We start from the raw sequence: 22268 nt of genomic DNA, 5'->3' as shown, positions 1-22268 counted from the left end.
GAAGGATGCACCAGGAGACCAATGAGGAGGTTGCTGCAATTGTCCAGGCAGGAGATGATGGTTGGACCAGGGTAAAGATGGTGAATGAGAGTAAAAGTGGGTTGGTAACCTTGGTGGGTGGAGGCAGAAAAATGGAAATCATGGAGATATATGATCTAGAAGCTCTTGGTGGAGGCTCTTGGTAATTGGGGATAAGACACTGGGGTCCTAGCTGAAGGCTCTCCTATTAAGTAACTGGAGACTCCTCAGTAGACTTACTTACCTAGATTCCTGAGGGAAGTCTTTTTTTTTTTAATATTTTTAAGTCAAGGATTTTTTTTTAAATTTTTAAAATTTTTATTTATTTATGATAGTCACAGAGAGAGAGAGAGAGAGGCAGAGACAGAAGCAGGCTCCATGCACCGGGAGCCTGACGTGGGATTCGATCCTGGGTCTCCAGGATCGCGCCCTGGGCCAAGGCAGGCGCCAAACCGCTGCGCCACCCAGGGATCCCTCCTGAGGGAAGTCTTCTGAATTTTGCATGAGGTTACATCTGGGTATTAGATATAAGACTCCTGGTTAAATAAATAAATAAATAAATAAATAAATAAATAAATAAATAGACTCCTGGTTAGTCCACAGAGTGACCTTCCAACCAGAACAATGCCTGTGGAGAACATTCCCTGAGAAGAAATTTCAGACATGCCAGTAACTGCATGTGGTCCTAGGATATGCTCAAAACTCACAGAATTTGGAGGTTCCAGATGTCAGTGTTAGGGGACAATAAGCATAGCAAACCCTCCTCACATGAACCATAAGGTGGACTCTATTCTAGGTGCTTTTCCTATGTTAACTCATTCCCACCTTACAGCCCCAAAGCCCCCACTCCCTCCTATCCCCAAATCCAACCCCTTCAGCTTCCATCCTCCATCCCTCCTCAAATGCTCAGGAACGCACCCTTTCTGGTGACTCCTGCTCTTGGGTCCCCCCTGCAGGTGAACCAGCAGCGGCTTCGGCTGCCGGCGACGCTGCAGGACGGGAGGCTGCGGTTGTATTTCCGCAGCTCCGAACTGTGGGCAGAGGTAGGGCTGGAGCAGGAGCCGCCCGCGCTGCGCCTAGTGTACGACTGGCAGCACGCGCTGTCTCTGCAAGTGAGCGACGGCTACCGGGCGCGTGTGGCGGGCCTGTGCGGCAACTTCAACCGGGACCCGGCAGACGACGTGGACGGTCCCGACCCGCGCGCCTTCCTGCGCTCTTGGGCCCTGCAGCCGCCCGGTGCCCCGTGCCACGCCCTCTGGGCGGCTCCCTGCGCCCAGCCAGCGTCCCCACCAGCGACCCCGGGGCCCTGCGCCGTCCTGGCTGCTCTGAACGGGCCGTTTAGCCCCTGCCACAACGTGCTGCTGCCTGCGCCCTTCGAGACCAGCTGCAGGGCTTGGATCTGCCCCTTTGCCAACTACCGAGCCGCGCTTTGCTTGACCCTCCGGGTCTACGCGCGTACATGTCAGCGCCTGGGTGTCAGCATGGACTCCTGGAGATTCCAGACTGGCTGCCGTGAGTGAGCCTTAGATAGAAAAGGCTATGGGCTACTGGGGAAGGGGATTCTGGGACTCAGGGAGTGGCACTCCTTGATGCTAGAATTGATTCTTGGGGCAAGCATGCAGGGTCCCTTGGGTGGGGCTGCAGAGTACCCAGAGATGGGGTTCCTTGGGTCTGGGGATGGAGACATTCCACCTTAGGGGTAGGATGGATTTCTGGTTTCTAGGAGCTGGAACACATACCTCACTTAGGCCTTTAGGGCCTAGGGTGAAGGCTTCCAGGCCCTGGGGTCCAGAATTAGTTAATTCTAAAAGTCAGGATTTCTGGATTTGGTGGATGGAAAAGTCCTCTAGGTGACAAGCCCTTCAGGGTCTGTGTCCCAGGGCAGACTTTTATATTGTGGAAAGGGGACTTCTGGCTTCTGATGATAGAAACTTCTTTACTCTGTGAGATGGAAATTGCTGGAAAGCCTCCATCTAGGGATCCTGGGGATGACTCTTGGAAGCTGAGGGTGAGGAGGTCTCCCTTCCAGGGGTTGCTGAATATTTAGTCTCTGAAACCAGACTGGGAGGTCCTGATGTGAACACTGTCTCTCCTCCACCTTCCTCTCCCCCTGCCCCCAGCCATCGAGTGCCCCCAAAACAGCCACTATGAGCCATGTGGCTCCTCCTGCCCAGAGACATGCCTGGGTCCGTTGGGAGCACCGTGCCCACTGCCCTGTGGGGAAACCTGTGCCTGTGATGCTGGCTATGTTCACAGCGGCCCAGCCTGCGTCCTGCGGCACCCAGGTCCTGGTGGCTGTGGCTGCACACACCAGGGACGCCTGCTGGCACCGGGTGAGACTTTATGGGAGGGCGTGGGCTGCACCCGCCGCTGCCTCTGCCCAGCCTCAGGAGGGAGCGTGATCTGCACTGAAGCTGATTGCAGGCCAGGCAAGCGCTGTGTTCTGTCACATGGCCTGCGCACATGTTTGCCCTTGAGCGTGGCCACGTGCGTGGTGGCCGGAGGAGGCCACTACATCACCTTCGACGGGCGCCGTTTTCGCTTCCCTGGCTCTTGCATGTACCTGCTGAGCGGCCTTCCTTCTCCAGCACTGGTGCCGCAGGAGCTCACTGACTTCCGTGTGCTCCTGGGCACTGGTCCTGATGGCGTCCCGAGTAGCCTTGAAGTGCACATGTCTGGATGTCACCTGAGGTTGGACCCCAAGGAACCCGGTCGTGTCCTGGTGAGAACATCCCACCCCTACCCACACATGCACCCAGGGATCCCACCTTATGACCTCTGACCCAGAGTCCTCACCTCCTCACCTCAAGATTCCCAATCCTGATCCCAAGATTCCCCTAACCTCACTCTAGGGTCCTTCCTTGAGTTTTTGTCTATGATACTGGACCCTCAACCCAAGGCTCCTACCTCCTTCCTCTTGCTGCCTGATCTCTGACCCAGCCACTTAACTTTAACCCCCTAAAGCTAACCTCCAAATTAGAACTCAATCCTTAACTCATTATGATGAAACCCTAAGTCCAGAAGCCCCTTACTCACTCCACCATAGCTTCTTGTGGCAAAGGAAAAGAGCTTGTAGTGCTGTTGGAAAGGCTACATGGAAGGCACTCATTAGGTGCCAATATCATCACGCATATTGCACAAGAGTCCTCATCTGGAAAATTGGCATTGCCATTTTCCAGATGAGGAAACTGTGACTCAGAGAGGTGAGGCCATTTGCCCAAGGTCACACAGCAGAGCCGATATTTAAACCTTGGCATTTTGGCTCCAAGGTCTGTTATGCTGTCTCTGCAAATGGTCAAAAAAATATATGACCTCAACTACCTCCTTTGTGAAACATAATTCAGAGTCCCCAGTGACTCTGACACTGCTTCAATGTGGCAAATTTTCTCAACAAGGTAGAAAAGTCTGGGAAGAGACACTGGGAGAGTACCTATGGGACTGTGGGGACGAGTATTCACTGACCAGAGGACAGGACCCAGACACTGTCAGTTATTTTACATCAGAAGTTTGCCTTGGCAATATTTTTAATTTGTTACTGAATTACAATTTTTTTCTTTTGAGAGGATTGCATTGAATCTATAACTCAAAGTGGGGAGACTATTGAGTTTGCCAGTCCACCAACATGGTATATTTTTGCTTTTCTAAGTCTTTTATTTTATTTTTTATTTTATTGCATTTAAGTTCGATTAACTAACATACAGTGTATTATTAGTTTATTAGAAGTAGAGTTCGGTGGGGCAGCCCCGGTGGCTCAGCGGTTAGCACCGCCTTTGGTTTTTCAGGGCTGATCCTGGGGACCCGGGATCAAGTTCCACGTCAGGCTCCCTGCATGGAACCTGCTTCTCCCTCTGCCTGTCTCTCTCTCTCTCTCTGTGTGTGTCTCTCATGAATAAATAAATAAAATCTGAAAAAGAAGTTCGGGGGCAGCCTGGGTGGCTCAGCGGTTTAAGCACCTGCCTTCCGCCCAGGGTGTGATCCTGGAGTCCTGGGATCGAGTCCCACATCGGGCTCCCTACGTGGAGCCTGCTCCTCCCTCTGCCTGTGTCTCTGCTTCTCTCTCTCTCTATGTCTATCATGAATAAATAAATAAAATCATTTAAAAGAAAAAGAAACATGTAGGGTCCACTTAACCGTGGATTCTTTTAAAAAAAAAAAAAAGAAGTTCGGTGATTCATCAGTTGTATATAACATCCAGTGCTCATTACATCACATGCCCTTCTTAATGCCCATCACACATCCCTCGACCCCCATTGACAGTTCTCACCAAGTATTTGTTGGAAAAAGTATCAGCACCATGGACAGCATCCCAAGCCGCTTTCAGGTCATTGTAGACAGACCCTTAGTCCCTCAACAAGGTCTTCTGGAGGCCCTGCTCTTACCTAGAGCCATAGGCATCCTTGGTACTGATACTGAGCCTAGAGCCCCAGCCTGACATACCCTCTTCACACAGGTGAATGGAGACTGGGAGAATCTACCATTCCAGGCTATGAACAGCAGTATGCTCATCTTTCGCCGTGGCTGGGACACTGTGGTCAGCTGCCCATTTGGCTTGCGTGTGACCTATGCCCCTGGGATCCGAGTGGTACTGGATCTTCCAGCAGCATATATGGGCCATGTGATGGGGCTGTGTGGTGACTACAATGGGGATCCCATGGATGACCTCCAGGTGCCTGGAATTGTGCTGGGCACCAAGCTGCCTGAGGATGCATTGGCTTGGGCCTTCGGCCATAGCTATCTGGTGGGTTCCCCGACTGGGTGCCTGAATGCTGCTGACAAGATGCCGCCACTGCCACCATCCTGTGTCACCCTGCTAACCACCAGCACCCCAGCCCACTTTGCCAACATCTGTGACATCCTCTTGGATCCCCTGGGTCCCTTCCAGCTGTGCCATGAGATGCTGGCACCAGGCCCCTATGTCCAAGATTGCATGGTGGATGTATGCCTAGGCATTGGACCCTGTCCCATGCTAAGCCTCTACTGTGAAACTTGCCAGCTGCTGGGTGGCGAAGTCTTCCCCTGGCGGAAGTCGACTCTGTGCAGTGAGTGCCTAGGGCTTCAGTCCAGCCTCTCCATCTTTGCTCCTCTGGGAAACCTGGCCCCACTCCTGACTGAGGCTCAGCTCCTTGGCTGCTACCCGTCCCAGAGTGCTAGCTCATCCCTGCATAATGTATCCCTGAGACCCTGTACTTCCCACTGCACCAGCCTCCACCCATCCCTCCACTCCCCACCAAACCCTTAACCTTTCTTTTGCCCATCCTAAAGTGTCAGGCCTACTCTGACAGAAGGCCAGCCCCCAGCTCTCATCCTTCCATCTTCTCAGCCCTGATTATGGTCCAACCCTTCAGCGCTTACCTCTCAGGGACTCCGATCTGTTCATAGCCCAGCCCCCAAGCCCTTACCCATCCCAAGCCTTACAGATTAGCTATTCCTCAGATCCACTGTTAGCCACCTGGTCTGTTGCTATCTGAAGGTTCCTGCTGCTCTGCCCAGGTAGAGCTTTACCCCTGCAAGGCCCCAGATGCCACATCGGAGCCCCAGAGGCTGGGGGGGCGGGGGACGTGAGATTCCCAACAGCACATGCCTGCCTTGAAGTAATCCTCCATTCCTTGTTCCCGCAGGCCCGCTGTGCCCCGCACACTCCCACTATGCGCTGTGCGCTCCTGGTTGCTCAGCCACTTGCGCAGGGCTGAAGCCACCACCTGGCTGCGACAGCGGGCTCTGCCGAGAGGGTTGCGTGTGCGACCCAGGCTTTGTGCTGAGCGGCGCCATCTGCGTGGCCCCGGCTCAGTGCGGCTGCCTGAGTGCCGGACGCTACTTGGAACCCGGCGTGCCGCTGCCGCCCCCTTCCCCCACCACTGGCCGCTGCTGCCGCTGTCACCCTGGTGGCCGAGTGGCCTGCAAACCCTGCCGCGCAGCCCCAGGTGGCCCAGGCTTCTGCCTCGCCTCAGAGGGACTCTGTTACCGCACCTTCGACGGCACCACCTTCCACCTCCGGGGCACCTGCACCTACTCATTGGTGGGCACGAGCAGGCGACGCCTTCCGGGTGTGTGGCCCTTGGAGGTGGTGCTGGAGAAAGGCCCAGGGACGCCCAAACTCCGCAGCGTGCTGCTCCGCGTGCTTGGCCACCGCTTCCGCCTAGCCTTGGAGGACCAGGGGTACATCACGGTGAGCCCCCGCACTGGGGTCCGCCTCCTCTGGCTGCCTCATAGTCTCTGTTCCCTTAGGATGCCGCCTGATGCCCTCCTCTCTCCCCAGCCTCATTGCCACTCTCCTCCTCCTCCCTTCTCCACTTCCTCCCTCTCCTGCCCCTTCCCCTTTCTTTTTTTTTTTTTAATTTTTATTTATTTATGATAGTCACAGAGAGAGAGAGAGAGAGAGAGAGAGAGAGAGAGAGAGGCAGAGACACAGGCAGAGGGAGAAGCAGGCTCCATGCACCAGGAGCCCGATGTGGGATTCGATCCTGGGTCTCCAGGATCGTGCCCTGGGCCAAAGGCAGGCGCCAAATCGCTGCGCCACCCAGGGATCCCTCCCCTTTCAATTCCTCTCTCAATAGTTGGGTCTGCGCCTCCGTGTTCCATGCGGCTCAAGCTCCCAGTCTCTCCCACTTCCCTCCTCTCTCTCTTCACTACCCACGCCATGCCCACCCCCCCCACCCCCATTGTCACCTCTGCCTTTCTCTCCTCTACCTGGATCTCCGTGGGCCCTCTCCTGCTCAGGATCTATCATTAGCTCTTCCCCAAGAGGCCCACTCAGCCTTCCCTGACCCCTGCTCCCTTCTTGGCTGACCCCCTCACTGGTGCCCCTGCCTCACCACTGCTTTTCCTCTCCAGGTCTCCCCCTTCTTTTCTCTCCCCCTCTCTCCTCCTCCTGTCCCCACATCCCCTCCCTCCTCTTAGCCGGCTCCACAGACCTCTGCTGCCTCCCATTCCCCAGGTCCGTGGATGCTCTCAGGTGTCTCTCCAGCCCCTGAGCCAGAGGTTTCCCCTCTACCGGGACTCCAGGCCCACCTCACCACTCTCCTTCCCCTCACTCTCCTTCCCCTGCCAAGTCTCCACACACCTCCCCAGATACCTACTCCCAGGCACTGCCTTCAACGCCCCTCGACTCCTCTCCTTCACCCCACGCCCCTCATCTCACCCCAGCAGTCCCAGTCCACTCTTCCCCTGTTTTGGCACACCACCTCTCTTCCCCTTGGCACACCCCCCCACCGCCGCTTCACCGCTCCCCCCACCCCCCAGTCTTCCCCCAGTTCTCTCCAGACCCGGACCTCCCCCCTCACTCTAGGCTGCCCCACCCCTGCCCGCAGGTGGACGGCGTGCGGCGCTCCCTGCCCTTCGCGCTGACCAGGGGCCGGGTGTGCGCCTTCGCGCGGGGCGCCTCGGTGGTGCTCGCCGTGCGGGGGGGCCCGCGCCTGCTTTTCGGGCCCGGCGGCCACCTGAGCGTGCAGCTGCCTGCGGCCTACCGCGGCCTCACGCGCGGCCTCTGTGGCAACTTCAACGGCGACGCCGCGGATGACCTGCAGCTGCCGAGCCCGGGGCCCTGCGCCGCGCCAAGTCCCTGCCCCGGTTCGGGCTGTCCACCGGCCGCGGAGCACGCGGGCGCAGACGCAGCGGGGCGGGGCGCTTGCGGCCTCCTGCGGGAGCCCACCGGCCCCCTGGAGCCCTGCCACGCGCTCCTGCCGCCCGAGCCCTTCTTCCAGGCCTGCGTGGCCGACGTGGGCCGCGCCCGCGGGAACCGCAAAGCGCTCTGTGCCTCCCTGCAAGCCTACGTGGCTGCCTGCCAGACGGCTGGTGCGGATATGCGGCCCTGGAGGGCTCCCAGCTTTTGCCGTATGTGCCCCCTCCAGAGGGCTTTCAGAGCTGGCCCGGGGGTGAGGGGGGCCCGGGGCGGGGCACCTCGGTCTGGTCTTCACTCATAACACACGCGTTAGTTGAGGACCTACTATGTGTCGGGCCCACGCTAAAGATCCAGCATCAAACAGGACAGAGTCCTGCACACATTATGGTTGGGAAAACAGATTTGATTTTATCCCTTAGCTAACATTTACAAAGCACTCATTCAATATCAGGTGCTGTGTTAAAATTGTTCTCTCTGGACCAGCAGCATCGGCAGTACTCAGGGCTTGTTTACAATGCAAACTCTGGCCCTGTCCCAGACTTACTGAATCAAAAACTCTGGAGTTTTAACAAGCCCTGGGGGGAGACCTGGACCTAAGCTGGGTCTGAGAACCTGTTTTACCTGCTTTTAAGTCAGCTCACTCCATCTGTGAATTGCTCTAGGAGATAGGCACCACTGTCTGCCTCCTGTAATTGAGGACACTGAGGCACAGAGAATTTTCCAGATCTCACAGCCCATAGAGCAGAACTGGCCTTTCCACCTGGTTTCACCATCCTCTCTCTGATGCCCTATGCTATAATTTGTCTCCCAACAATAATGTAAAAATTGTTCCAGTAATAACATGAAAAGAACAGGTGACTTTACTGTGTATATGCTCGGTGCTAAGCCCTGAATTCTACCAACAGCCCCATTAGGCAAGAACATTTTGTGGATGAGGGAAACCAAGGCATAGATGGCTAAGGAATTTGCCCAGCATCACACACCTAGAAAATGACTTAGTAGCGGGCATCTGAATATTTGTTTATTTAACAAATTCTCATCAACTTCAAATTTCTCCGTCCACACGTATCCTCCAGATCCTCATGGACTCTCAGCCCCATCTTGACTTATCATTGTGGTGTCAGTATCTATCTCTCTCTGACCTCTTTCTGCCTCTAGTTTCAAATGATCCTGGAGGGAATCTGTAGGATTGTTCTTTACTTACAGACCCTCCCCCTCTGTCTGTCATGCTCATTTATCCAGCTCTGGCCCGACCAGCTGGTCATGGATATACAATGTGGCCACTGTATCAAGCAAGACTTTTAATGGCAATGTCAGAATCCTAGCTCAAACTGAAGAAAGAATGAAGGATCTGGAGCACATATAACTGCAAAGACTGAGGGTATTTCTATCCTCAGGCTTAGCTGGATTAAGAATTTTCAACTGTCCATTTTTCTCTTTCAAACCATCCATCTCATTCTTCCCTTCCATCCTCTCTCTCTGTTAGCTTTATTCTCAAGCAGATTCTCCTCTTGTGGTAGCAGCAAGGCTTTGGCAACTTCAGGCTGACAATTCAACCAGCATCAAAGCCTTTGCAAAAATGTAATACCCTTTTCCCAGCAAAACTCCCAGGGTCACTACCCACAGGCTTTGCCTGTCCAGTTATTGTGATCCAGAGGAGGGAAGAATGATCTGATTAGCCAGCCCTGGGTTCCGTACACATCCCTGGAACCTGGATGTGAAATCACCTCAGTCTACAAGTTGAAAGTAAGGATGGGTAGTTGCCAAAAAGCAAGTGGAGGTATTATTATTATTAGAAGGGTAGAGAGGGCAAGAAACGACATGTACCACCAGAATCCATCGACAGGTTCCTACAGACCCAAACAAGCAGGATAGGAGGTGGAATCATTTGGTGGTTCGAGTAATGGTCAACCCCTTCAGCAGGGTCTGGGATCGGGAGGGAACACCCCACAAAAGATAAAGAGCAGGGAAGCCGTGTTAGTCACATCTAGGATACATTAAAGTAGGTAGCACACTGCATGTATGCAGACACTGCTCAGTCACTGCTGGTTGTTTTTGCTGTTGTGATTAATCCAGAAGGGGGAGGTCTGCAATCTGCTGGTGCTGGGTAAGCGGAGAACACGCTCCTGGCTTGCCCGAGTCCGACAAGCCACCTCTCCACAGCCATGCGGTGCCCCCCCAACAGCCACTACAGCCTGTGTGTGAACCCCTGCCCTGCGGCCTGTCCTGGTGTTCAGGAGGTGGTGCAGCTCCCCACTCCCTGCGCCGAGGGCTGCGAGTGTGATGATGGATTCTTCCCGGCCGGGCGTGACTGCGTCCCTGTGGACCACTGTTCTTGCTTCCACAATGGCCAGTACTTCCCTGTGAGCATCCTCTTGGGTCCTTGTGAGAGCTTCATTTTTTCTTCTCTTCCTTCCACTTTGCCTCTGATTTCCATGCACTTCCTATATGGGTCTCCTCTCAGAACCTCTGGCTGCACCTCCCCTTCGATGCTATCTCACTTTTCACCCTCCCTTCCTTCCTCCACAGCCTGGCCAGACTCTCCTCCTCAAGAACTGCTCCTCCTCCTGTACCTGCCAACTAGGGGAGGGTGTGGCCTGTGTCCCCTTCAGCTGCCCTATGAAGGAGGTCTGTGGCATCACAGATGGAGTCCTAGGCTGTCGATTGCAAGGTGCCTAGGGCTGTGGTCTGAGGGGTCAGAGATTGGGGGCATGACTCCTAAGTCCTGGGAAGGAGAGGACTGGTGACCCAGACTCCTAAGACTCATAGGTGCCTGATCTCTCTCCCCACAGCCACCTTGGCCCCTGCCTTGAGCTCTGTGGCCTCACCACTGGTTTCTCCACCTTCCCCACCCCTCCCCAGCCCCAGCCCCCAGTGCCCAGAAAATTCCCACTTTGTTCCATGTGGCTCTGCATGTCCAGCCACATGTGCCAACCCCTCAGCCCCAGAGCACTGTAGCCACCCCTGTGCTCCTACTTGCCAGTGCCTACCTGGCCACCTGCTGCTAGAGGGCCAGTGTGTGCCCCATGCCCACTGCTTCTGCTTCCTGCACCAAGGCCGTGCTTTCTGGACAGATAACTGTACTCAGCAATGCCACTGCCCAACCCTTGGGGTCCTGGCGAGCAAGCTTCCCCAGTGTTGGCCTGACAAGTGCCATGGTCACTGCAAGGCCTCCACGGGTGGTTGGTACCATTGCCTGTTAGCCCAGCCCCCACCCAGGCCCACTGTCCTGGAGAAGTCACTGGTCTGCATTGCGACTGGAGACTTCCACTTCCATACATTTGGAGGAACCCACTATGAATTCCCTGGCTCCTGTGTCTACCGCTTAGTGGGTCTCTGTGGCACAGCCCATGCCAACCTTGAGCCCTTCAGCCTGGATTTGACCCCACTGCTGCGGCCACGTGGCTGGACCAAGGCCCTGACCCTCTTAGCCTGTGGCCTGAGGCTGGACATGAGTCCAAAAGATCTCAACCGCATCCAGGTAAGTTTTCAAAGGCTCCAGATCAACCTACTATTCCTTACCGTCCCCACTACCCACACGTAATGTGTAGTGACCCCTTTTCCTGCTGATGAACCTTTTATCGACCTTGACTGGTCCTCAAGAATGCCCTCCAATTTCCTGGTGGCCCATTGACTTGCCTGTTGACCCCTTCCCACAGACTCTCTATTTGAGACTCCTATTATCTTTGAGTCTCCTATTACCCTCTCATTAACCCTCCACTGAGTCCTCAGTTGGCTTCCTTTTAATCACCCTCAGCCCTGATGTTCCCATTGATCCTTCCTTTCTCCCCCATTGAATATCCCTGGAACCCATTCATTGCTTCTCCCCAACTGATCCTACAACTGTTATGTTGACTTGTCCATTAATCCTATTTACTGTCCTCTTGACCACCCCACACCCCACAGTTCTGTACTGAGCAAGCAATCAGTTGATCTTCCTACTAATCTACTGACTGGCCCATTAATGTCATTTATGTCTCTATGCATCTTCCCATTGAGCTCCCACGCCCTTCCAATTCTCCCATTGAGCTTCCTATTGCTATTGACTCCTCCATTGAATCTCAGGGCTTTCTATTAACCAAGTGAGCCTGTCTTTGACTCCTAGTCTCACCCACTGAGACTTCCTTAGGCTGTCCCATTAAAATTCATTGACACACCTTCTGATTCTACCCCCATTTCCCCACCTGCTGAATCTCCCCATTGCCACCCAAAGCCACCTAAGCATTTTTATTTATTTATTTATTTATTTATTTATTTATTTATTTATTTATTTATGAGAGACACACACAGAGAGAGAGAGAGGCAGGGACACAGGCAGAGGGAGAAACAGGCTCCATGCAGGAAGCCTGATGCGGGACTTGATCCCAGGTCTCCAGGGTCACTCCCCGGGCTGAAGGCGGTGCTAAACTGCTGCGGCACCCAGGCTGCCCACACCTAAGCATTTTCTTGATCTTCAGTACTCCTTGTATTTGTCCATCCACTTCATCCAATTATCCTTCTTGATCCTCCCATTGATTCCTCTCTACTGACTCCCTAGTTATTCTTTTTACCCTTCATTGGTCTCCCACTGACCCCTCATTGACTCTTATCTAATCACTCTACCGTTGACCTCCCCACCCCCATGCAATGAATCCTTCACTGACACTCCATTTACCCTCCACGGATGGTCACTGAATCCCCTTATGATTCCTTTTTTTTTTTTTAATTTTTATTTATTTATGATAGTTACAGAGAGAGAGAGAGAGAGAGAGAGGCAGAGACATAGGCAGAGGGAGAAGCAGGCTCCATGCACCAGGAGCCGGATGTGGGATTCGATCCCGGGTCTCCAGGATCGCGCCCTGGGCCAAAGGCAGGCGCCAAACCGCTGCGCCACCCAGGGATCCCCTGATTCCTAATGACTATGCAGGTTAACCAATATTTCCCTTGATCCTTCTCTGATCCTTCATTAACATTTCCAAGAATTTCTACTGACAGCCACTACTTCTCCCGCTGTTCTCCCACCTGCATGCCCTCCCTGTAGGTGGATGGAATTCTGGAATCCCTGCCCTTCTTTCATGGCCGCTGCCTCCGAGCCTACTACCAAGGCCGCCAGCTCTGCATAGACACGGCCTTCGGCCTCTCACTGACCTACGATTGGGACAGCCTGGCTCTTGTAACACTGCCCAGGTCCTACGGACCCTACTTGTGTGGACTCTGTGGCCAACAGGGCCCAAGCAGCCCCACCGTGCAGGTGCCCGACACCTGGAAGGTGGCAGAAGTGCCGGGCTGTGGTCCAATCTGCGGCCCCCTTTGTCCCGGCCCGTGCCCCGGGGCCAGGCGCACTCGATTCGCTGGAGACGAGTACTGCGGCCTGCTGGCGGCGGCCGACGGCCCCTTCAGCCCATGCTACGCCGCGCTGGACCCGCTCCCGTTCATGGACAACTGCCTGGACGACGCGTGCCGCCACTACGGCGCTCGTCACATCGTCTGCCGAGCCCTGGCCGCCTTCGCTGTCGCCTGTCAGGCTCTGGGCGTGCACCTGCGCCCCTGGAGGACGCCTGACTTCTGTCGTGAGTGCGCGGGACTTCGCAGGGATAGCGGGTGAAGCTGGCAAGAGCTAGAATTTGGGACCCCAGGGGATGGAGGGGAGCGGGGGCGGGGGAGGCCCAACGGAGAAGTTCAGGCCTGGGGGTGGCGCCAGGAGGAGGGGGTGGGGCTTGCAGGGGAGTCAGACGTGGAGGGCCTGCAGCCCAAGTAACGACACTCCTGGCTGGTGCCCGTCTCACTCTCTGTCCCCCTCTCTGTGCCCCACTACCTCACCTCGGGGTCCCATTCTCTGTCCCTCGTTGTCTCCCCGCCGTGTGGCTGCCCCGTCCGTCTGTTCCTCTCTCCCGGCTTGCCCCTTTGTCCCTCTGTCTGTCTGTCTCTCCCCGCAGCTTTGCGGTGTCCGCCGCACTCGCACTACGAGCTGTGCGGCCCGTGCTGCCCAGCCACGTGCGCGGGCAGAGACAGCTGCGCCGGCCGAGGCGCCCGGGGCAGCCGCTGCTGTGAGGGCTGCGCGTGCGACGCGGGCTTCGTGCTGAGCGGCGCCGCCTGCGTGCCCCTGGCCCGGTGCGGCTGCTTCCGCGGCGGCCGCTACCGAGCTCCGGGGGCCGCGTGGTACCCGGGGCCCGGCTGCGCTCGCCGCTGCCACTGCGGCGCGGGGGGCGCGGTGACGTGCGCGCCGCGGCCGTGCGGGCGCGGGCGGGTGTGCGGCCTGCGCGGGGGCGAGCGCCGCTGCCTGCCCGAGGGCCGAGGCGCCTGCGCACTCGCCGGGCCCGCGCACGTGCTCGCCTTCGACGGCCGCGTGCTGCCGCTGCCCCCGCTCCCGCGCGCGCCCTTCCGGCCGGAGCGCTGCGAGCAGGTGCTGGCGCGCGCTGCGAGCCGGGGGCCCTGTCGCTTCGGCGTAGTGGTGGCCCGCGACGGGGCCGGGCCGCTCAGTCTGCACCTCAACCTCTCCGGGCACCTCCTGCAGCTAGACCGCTCCCGCGTGGGCGTCATCACGGTACGCGCCCCCGGGCCCCGCCTCTTCCCCTGGAAGTGCCTCAGTTTCCCCCACCCGATGGAAAATGGGCGTGTCTGTCCCTCGAGCCTTAAGAGATGGTGCCAGTATGTGACCGGGTAGAAGCATTGCCGGGAACACAGCAGCGGCCCACTAAAGCGTAGCTGTTAGATACGCGTTCTCACCTCCTACCCGGGAGTGGGTAAAATCAGTCGTTCGGGAGGGATCATTGCGGTGAATTGTATGGAGGGTCTCTCCGAGGTCCAGGAAAGCCTTGAAGGATTTGATGGTGGGCAGGTCCTGGGCGAGCTCACATTCGTCCCAGGGAAACAGGTGGTAAGTAAATAAATGAGGACAATAAGTGGCACATCAGATGATGGGTTTAAGAACTACAAAGAAAAATAAAACAAGGAAGAGAGAGAATACAAAAACAGAATAGTGACGTTTAGAAATTTTTTTTAAGATTTTTATTTATCTATTCATGAGAGACAGAGAGAGAACGTGAAAGGCAGAGACACAGGCAGAGGAGAAGCAGGCTCCACGCAGGGAGCCTGAGGTGGGACTGGATCCCGCGTCTCCAGGATCAGGCCCTGGGCTGAAGACGGCGCTAAACTGCTGAGCCACCCGAGCTGCCCTAGAATTTTAAATAAGGAGGAAGAACCCACTGAGAAAGTAACATTTGAGTCAAGATCTGAAGGAGGCCATGTGGATATGCCATGTGGATATCTGGGAAGGAGTAAACCAGGCAGAGGGAACACAAAATGTAAAGGTCAGGGAAATGGGATGGTGCCTGGTGTGTTGGAGGAACAGGTGGTCAGTGTAGCTTTGTGCTAGGTGAGCGAGTAAGAGAGGGGTTGAGGAGGAGATGGTGACCTCAGAAAGGTGATGGGGCCTAATCGATCACTAGGGCCTTATAGGGTGGGCTGTGGTGAAAACTTAGGCAAAGCAGATGCAGGGAAATCAGGAGTGCAGTGAGATTCAGCAGCTAATAGTAGAGAGAGGCTTAAAAAGCAGTGTGGTGAGACTTCATGGGAAGATACAGCCAGAGAAAGGGCCCTGGGATTTATGTGGTGCTTATTATGATGCTGGCACTGTTCTGAGCACTACGTGTACGATCTCATTTAATCTTTATAGCAACTATAGCAACTGTATTAGTCAGCTAATGCTGCATAGCAAACAAACAACAACAACAAAAAACAAAACCCAAAAACTTACCCCAACCAGCTTTCTCAGTCACATGTCTATGAGTTGACTGGCATTTGGGTGACCTTGGCGCAGGTCATAAGCACTTATCTTATGCTGAGTATTGTTCTAAGCACTTTTTGTTCATTCATTTAATTCTCCCAACGACCCTATGAAGTAGGTACTTTTATCCTCTCATTTTACAAACGGAGAAACTGAAGTTCGGAGAGGCAAAGTTCCTCCACCCAACTCTCACAGCTCATTTGTGGAACAGCTGGGAGGGATATCCAGGTTACTGGGAGACATGGGAGCAGGGTCAGCCTTCATAGCCCCGATCCTGATCCCTTTCCTCCTCCACAGGTGGATGGTGAACACTGCCGGCTGCCCTGGGTACTGCCAGGGGGCAAGGCCTGGGCCACATTGGAGGGCCGCCATGTGGTGGTACACACAGCCTGCGGACTACATCTTATGTATGACTGGGGCAGCCAGGTGCACCTAACTGTGCCTTCCACCTTCCACGGCCAGCTGGTGGGGATCTGTGGGGCCTTTGGTGGCAAAGATGGCCCCCTTGACCCCCCTCTAGACAAAAGATCTTGGTTCAAGGGCCTCATCACTAACCCCTGCCCACTACCCCAGCCCAATCTTGACTTTACCATCAGCTGCCCCACGCAACCTCCGCAGATCTACAATGCCCCCAAACTGTGTAGACTTCTACAGGCACCAGATGGTCCCTTTGGCCGCTGCCTGGACCATATCAGCCCTAAGCCTTTCCTCAGGATATGTCTGCAAAATATATGTCATACCCATGGCCAGCACCTGGGTCTCTGTGATGCCCTCACAGCCTATACTGCAGCCTGTCAGGAAGCTGGCATCCCTGTGAAGCTCTGGAGGGGCCCCAAGCTTTGCCGTGAGTGCTCTGGCTGGGTCTGGAATGCATTTGGGGCAGGTTGCAGACCCCTTATGGGGATCAGAGAAGTCCTGACATAGATGGAATTTGTTAAGTAGAGTATGTGGGGAAGGGCAGCCAAGGGAAAGAGAACTGTAACTGCAAATGAGTGAAGATTGGAAAATACCAAAGGGAAGCTAGCCTGACTGGGGCAAGAGGCAACAGGATTGGAGAGGGAAACTCAAATCCTAAGCACTGGCCTTTGCCATTCACCTGCAGCCCTGACTTGTCCACCCCGAAGCCACTACAGCATCTGTGCACGGACCTGCGATGGGGGCTGTGTCCAGCCTACCAGCCCCGCTCACTGTTCTACCCAGTGCTATGAGGGTTGTGAGTGTGACCCTGGACTCATTTTTGATGGCAGAGACTGTGTGTCTCAGGACCGCTGTGGCTGCTTTTACAGTGGACGCTACATCCCTGTAAGAGAGGTCCCCAGGCATGGGCGGATGGGTGCAGAGTTTCCCATAGCTTGTCATAAAATGTTCCCTGGACCACACTGTATCAGTCAGCATTTGCAGTTGTAAATGATGCCAAATACCTTAAATACAACAAAGATATATCTACTTTTAATTGCTTAAATTTGAGGCCTTCAGGCATGGCTGGATCCAGGGACTTAAATGATATCACTAAGACCCAAGTTTCTTCCTGTCTTTCATCCCTGCCTTTTTCCTTTTTCTCTATTAAGTAGGCTGTGGGTCCAAATGCTCTAACAGAGGCTCAAAATTACAGTGGCTTAAACTCGATAGAAACTTATTTCTCTCTCAAGAACAGTCCAAGAATAACCAGGTTGGCTCCTCCAAGTCAGGGACACAGGCTCCTTCTATCATGTGGTTCTGCCTCCCCTATCGTATTGAGATTACCTGCTTCCCACCACATCTACATTCAAGCAAAATGGCCAGGAAAAGAGCGGACAGGGAGGTCAGGCCTCCTCTCTTTAAGGGGATAACCCACAAGTAGCATACACATCCCATTGGTCAGAATTTCACAGAAGGACACCATCTGGTTGAAGCCAGAGGGTAGGTATACCATCCAGCAAACCCCACAGACTAAAAGTGGGGCTAGTTCCCAAAAGAAAGCAGAGGCTTGAGGATCTCTGGGTAGCTCAGTGGTTTGGTGCCTGCCTTTGGCCCAGGACGCGATCCTGGAGTCCCGGGATCGAGTCCCACGTCGGTCTCCCAGCATGGAGCCTGCTTCTTTCTCCCTCTGTCTCTGTCTCTCTCTTTATGTCTATCATGAAGAAATAAATAAATCTTAAAAAAAAAAAAAAAAGCAGAGGCTTTTACCAGAAGACCATGGTTGGACCCTCAGCAGGCAAAGCATTCCCTTCAAGGTTTGGAGCTCTTGGAGTCCAGTCAGAAGTAAAGGAAGGACCTCCAGGATGACTGACATAGTTGTCTTAGAGATTAGGGGCCACTGGATAGGAAAAAACATGAACGTTTAAACCCCAGACCAACCCTGGAAATGAAGAGATGCCCACACCGGGAGGAACAGGGCATAAGACCTGATACATCTGCCATTGCATGTCCGCTCCACACCAGCACTGACACTAGCCACTTATCAGAATTTGCAGAGAGCTCCGTAAGGCTTTTCACACACCAATGAAAGGCAGGGGGGTTGTCCTAGAATAAAAGAGACTAAAAAATCACAATAGTCAAATGAAGTACACAAAGCTCGATTAGATCCTAATTCCAAAAGTACAGTTAATAGATATTTGGAGAGACAATTGGAGAAACTCATCAAACTTTTTTACTTGTGCCTATCTCATAGAGGAAGAAAGACCTCAATGGATTTTTTTATTTGTATTTTCTTATTAGATGTTGAGCATCTTTTCAAATGCCTAAGAAACATTTGTATCCCTTTTTTAAAAATTAACTTTCTGAATAGCCTCTGCCCATGTTTTTTAAGATTTTATTTATTCATGAAAGACATACAGAGAGAGGCAAAGACATAGGCAGAAGGAGAAGCAGACCCTCTGCAGGGAGCCCTATGTGGGACTCAATCCCAGGACCTTGGGATCATACTCTGAGGTGAAGGCAGACATTCAACCACTGAGCCAACTCAGGCATCCCTGTCCATGTTTTTATATAGATTTATCAGGTTTTTTTCTTTTTGATTTCTGGGAACTCTTTATATATTAGGGAACTTAGTATTTCATGATGTGTTTTACACATGTGTTTTGTGGATTGTTGATATTCATAATGGTTTTTTGAATCTGATTTTGAGTCTGTCTGTCTCTGCAGGTGGGGGATGCACTGGTCCTGCCTGGCTGCCAGGAACGCTGTATGTGCTTGCGTGGTCAAGGCCTCCAGTGCCAGCCCTTTTCCTGCCCACAGGGCACAGGCTGCATTCTGGATGGCGGTGTGCGGTGCTGTGAGGCTGGGGAGGGTGCTACATGCCGCCTAGAGCTGGGGGGCCTCTTTACCACCTTTGATGGCTTCAGTGGGCTCACACCCATGCCTGTTATGTCCTCTGCCTATGAGCTAGCCACATTGGTGGGTTCCAGGCCTGAGGATCCCGACTGGTTCCATGTCATTGTTGACTTCCTGCCCTGTCCTGGCTGTACTGCTCTCAAACCACGAGTGATTGTTGGCTTCAGGGATGGCTGTGCAGCTGTGGGAACCAATCAGGAAATATGGGTAAGGGACTTCCTTAATTCTATCAAGACTCTTTTGTAACCCGGCTGATCCCTGGGGCCTTTTGATCCTTCATTGGTCTTCCATAACCTTTTATCATAGAACTCTCCCATCACCCTGATCTCACATTGACCTCCATTTGGCTATATGTGCCATGACTCTCTAGACCCCACATAAACCTCACCCTGGACTTCCCAGGACCCACTGACTCCACCCTGACTCAAGTCCTGCTGAACTCCTGGGAACTACTGACTGAGTGATCAGAGCTCTAATAGGGGAAGCCCAGACAGAGGTATCAGGGCTGGAATGGGGGAAGCACAGGTAAACAGTGGAAGCCCAGAGGAGGTACCCTCAGTTTAGGAGACCACTGAAGGCTTTTGGAGAAGGTGACAAATGAGTGGAAACCTGATGTTAGGCTGGGGAAGAGAGCAGGGAGGAGTGTTGCAGAACAAGGCCAGAGAAAAGGAGGGACCATATTTGGGGAATGGTGGTAAAAAATCAACTACTGGGATCCCTGGGTGGCGTAGCGGTTTGGCGCCTGCCTTTGGCCCAGGGCGCGGTCCTGGAGACCTGGGATCGAATCCCACATCAGGCTCCCGGTGCATGGAGCCTGCTTCTCCCTCTGCCTGTGTCTCTGCCTCTCTCTCTCTCTCTGTGACTATCATAAATAAATAAATTAATTAAAAAAATCAACTACTAAGTTTATTATATTTTTTTAAGATTTGAGAGAGAAAGTGAGTGAGAGAGAGCAAGAGCTGTAGGGAGGGGTGGGGGGAGCAGACTCCCCACTGAGTAGGAAGCCCTATGCTGGGCTCAGTCCCAGGAGCCTGGGATCATGACCTGTGCTGAAAGCACTTAACCAACTGAGCCACCCAGGACCCCCAACTATTGAGTTTCAAATAGCCCACTAAATGTCCCTGGGCTTAGGGCCAAGGAGGTTGTTAGTAACTTAAGATCACATCAGGGGGGCAGCTCCTGGATTGCAGGTTTGAGGAATACCAGGAATACACACCTCTCTTGATGAGTTATACATACAAACTCCCCTTGCCAAACAGATGAGACTAGAGATAAGCCAGGAAGAGGCAGAGGGCAGAGCTATCTTAGAACTGATTTACCACTATGATGTTGTTATGGGAGAAACTGAGGGATGTTTAGGTGTGATGGGAAGAAGCCAAATAAGGAGAGGTTGGAAATCCAGCAGAGAGAGATGCCCAAGTGGAGAACCCCTGGCTCTCCAAAGGAACAAGGAAGCAGGAGAGCAGCAGAATTGGAATCTGGGCAAATGGTTAGTGCTTATAAGAGGAAATCGAACCTGAAACCCCATGCTGAGAAACAGAATACAGCTGTGCGGTGGAGGCTAAATGTAAGAGTGGGAGGATGATCCAGGAAGAGAACTGGGATATCTGCCATAAGCTGGCAAGTAAGCTAAGCCAGAGCCTTTGGTTAAAGGGTCAAGGACTCCATGTGTCTCCTAAACTTCTAAGGTAACTATGGGCAAGTGACTCAGCCTCTCTATACCTCAGTTTGCTCAACCACAAAAAGTGCCAAGAATAGTACTCACCACCTAGGGTAGCTGTGAGGATTCCTGCAAAGTGTGTGGCATCTACTAAGGGTTCAGTAAATAGAAGCTGTCTTTAGGGCATCTGGCTGGCTCAGTCAGAAGAACTTGAAACTCTTGAACTTGGGGTCATGAGTTTGAGTCCCACGTTGAGTGTAGAGATTACTTAAAAGTAAATAAACGTAAAATTTTAAAGCTGCGATTGTTCCTGCAGCCACTTTTATGTTATTAATGGAGAGACAGTACATATAGTAGAATGGTTAAGACCATAGGTCATGAAATCACTCCTTTGGTTCAAAACTGGCTCTGCCACTTACCAGCTATGTGAACCTAGGCAAACTGCGGTACTTCTCCGGGTCGCAGTTTCCTAATCAGTAAAAGGCAAGGGGCATATAGGCATATAGTACCGATATACCTTGTCAAAGTGTTAGTGAGAATTTAATATAGTTTAAATAATTTAATATCGGCCAGCCTCGGTGGCGCAGCGGCTTAGCGCCCCCTGCAGCCCGGGGTGTGATCCTGGAGACCCGGGATGGAGTCCCACGTCGGGCTTCCTGCGTGGAGCCTGCTTCCCTCTGCCTCTCTCTCTCTCTCTGAGTAAATAGTTAAAAAAAATCTTTAAAAATATTTTTAAAAATAAATATCAATTACATAAAATAATAAAAATTAGGTGACAATATATTAAAATATCTATTGCATCACATACTGCAATATACTGTCACACATTATCTTATAAATAACCAAATATTATTTGTTTACTTGGAATAGTGCCTGGCACACAGTATATGTAAACAGTTGTTAGACTGTGAAGACACAGGTGATAGAGATGCGACAAGTTCCAGAGGCTTTTTGTTCTCTAAAGCTCCCTTTTAGGAAAGAGTTTATTATGGAAAATCTCAAGCATCGAAAGAGAAGAGAGAGGGGTGTTATGAAACGCTGTTACAGTTACAAATATTTTGCCATGCTTGCTTTCATCTTTTCCTCCCACTCTTTTTTGCTTTGTTCGCGCTGGAGGGTTTTTTTTTTTTTTTTTTTTTTTTTTTTTTTGCTGGAGGGTTTTAAAGCAAATCCCAGACCTTATTCCTCTAGCGAAGACCTGGATGAGCGTTTGTGATAGAGACGCGCAGCAGGATTCACCGCGGCTTCGGAGCCGCAGCCTGGGACTCAAGCCCTAATCCCCGCCCCTGATCCGCCTCCCCTCTGCAGGTGAACGGGCGACCCGCGCGGCTCCCAGCCCAAGTGTGCGCGGGCGTGGTCGCACGCTGGGCTGAGGGCTCCCGGGTTGTCATCGAGCGGCCCCCCACGCTGCGGGTGCTGGTGGGGCCCGAGGGTGCCGTGGCCTTACGGGCCTCTCCCGCGCTGCGAGGACGCCTCCGGGCGGCCTGCGGGGACTACAACGGAGTTGCAGCCGACGACCTGATGCTCCCAGGACGACTCCGGGGTGCCAGCCTAATCGACGTGTTCCAGGCGTGCCGGGCTCCGGGCTTCAACAACTGGTGGGGACCCTCCGTTCTCCTGCCCGGGTACCTGGCTCACATCGGCAGAGGGCGCGATCCACGTAACTCCCTGCGCCCCACGCTGCCTCGGGGCACTTGGGGGCTCACACCCTCGCTCTGGTGGTCTTCCCACAGCGCCGAGAAGCTGGTTACTCCAGCCGTGACCCAACACTTCACCGGCCGACGCCGTCCCTCTGAACGTCCCCATGGCTAGGACCTCCCGACGCACACCTGCCCTGGCGATGGGAACCCACGGACCTTCCCGAGATTGTTTGAATAAATAACTTAACGACCAAA

At 53.6% G+C, this 22268-nt stretch overlaps 3 protein-coding genes across 3 annotated transcripts in view; all 3 read left to right on the top strand.

The window, feature by feature from the left end:
* LOC112643563 (IgGFc-binding protein-like) overlaps window positions 1–6684 on the top strand; it is a 16313-nt gene extending 9629 nt beyond the window's left edge. Inside the window, exons 4-7 of the mRNA XM_035699883.2 lie at window positions 975–1530; window positions 2139–2740; window positions 4469–5057; window positions 5637–6684. Coding sequence (XP_035555776.2) covers window positions 975–1530; window positions 2139–2740; window positions 4469–5057; window positions 5637–6370 — 2481 coding nt within the window. The 3' untranslated portion in view covers window positions 6371–6684. The remainder of the gene's footprint in view (window positions 1–974; window positions 1531–2138; window positions 2741–4468; window positions 5058–5636) is intronic.
* On the top strand, window positions 6656–13646 carry LOC125755116 (IgGFc-binding protein-like). Its single transcript, XM_049110231.1, has 6 exons — window positions 6656–6729; window positions 6995–7848; window positions 9800–9999; window positions 10166–10307; window positions 10429–11117; window positions 12657–13646. The coding sequence occupies exons 1-6, from the start codon at window positions 6656–6658 to the stop codon at window positions 13218–13220; spliced, it is 2523 nt and encodes an 840-aa protein (XP_048966188.1). The 3' UTR covers window positions 13221–13646.
* On the top strand, window positions 13255–22268 carry LOC112643725 (IgGFc-binding protein-like). Its single transcript, XM_025421869.1, has 7 exons — window positions 13255–13306; window positions 13552–14159; window positions 15699–16245; window positions 16504–16703; window positions 18525–18920; window positions 21682–21971; window positions 22107–22268. The coding sequence occupies exons 1-7, from the start codon at window positions 13255–13257 to the stop codon at window positions 22183–22185; spliced, it is 2172 nt and encodes a 723-aa protein (XP_025277654.1). The 3' UTR covers window positions 22186–22268.

Source organism: Canis lupus, chromosome 1, assembly GCF_003254725.2.
Source record: "Canis lupus dingo isolate Sandy chromosome 1, ASM325472v2, whole genome shotgun sequence".
Lineage (NCBI taxonomy): Eukaryota > Metazoa > Chordata > Mammalia > Carnivora > Canidae > Canis > Canis lupus.
Note: the sequence above shows the minus strand (reverse complement) of the source record. Positions and strands in the feature narration are given on the sequence as shown.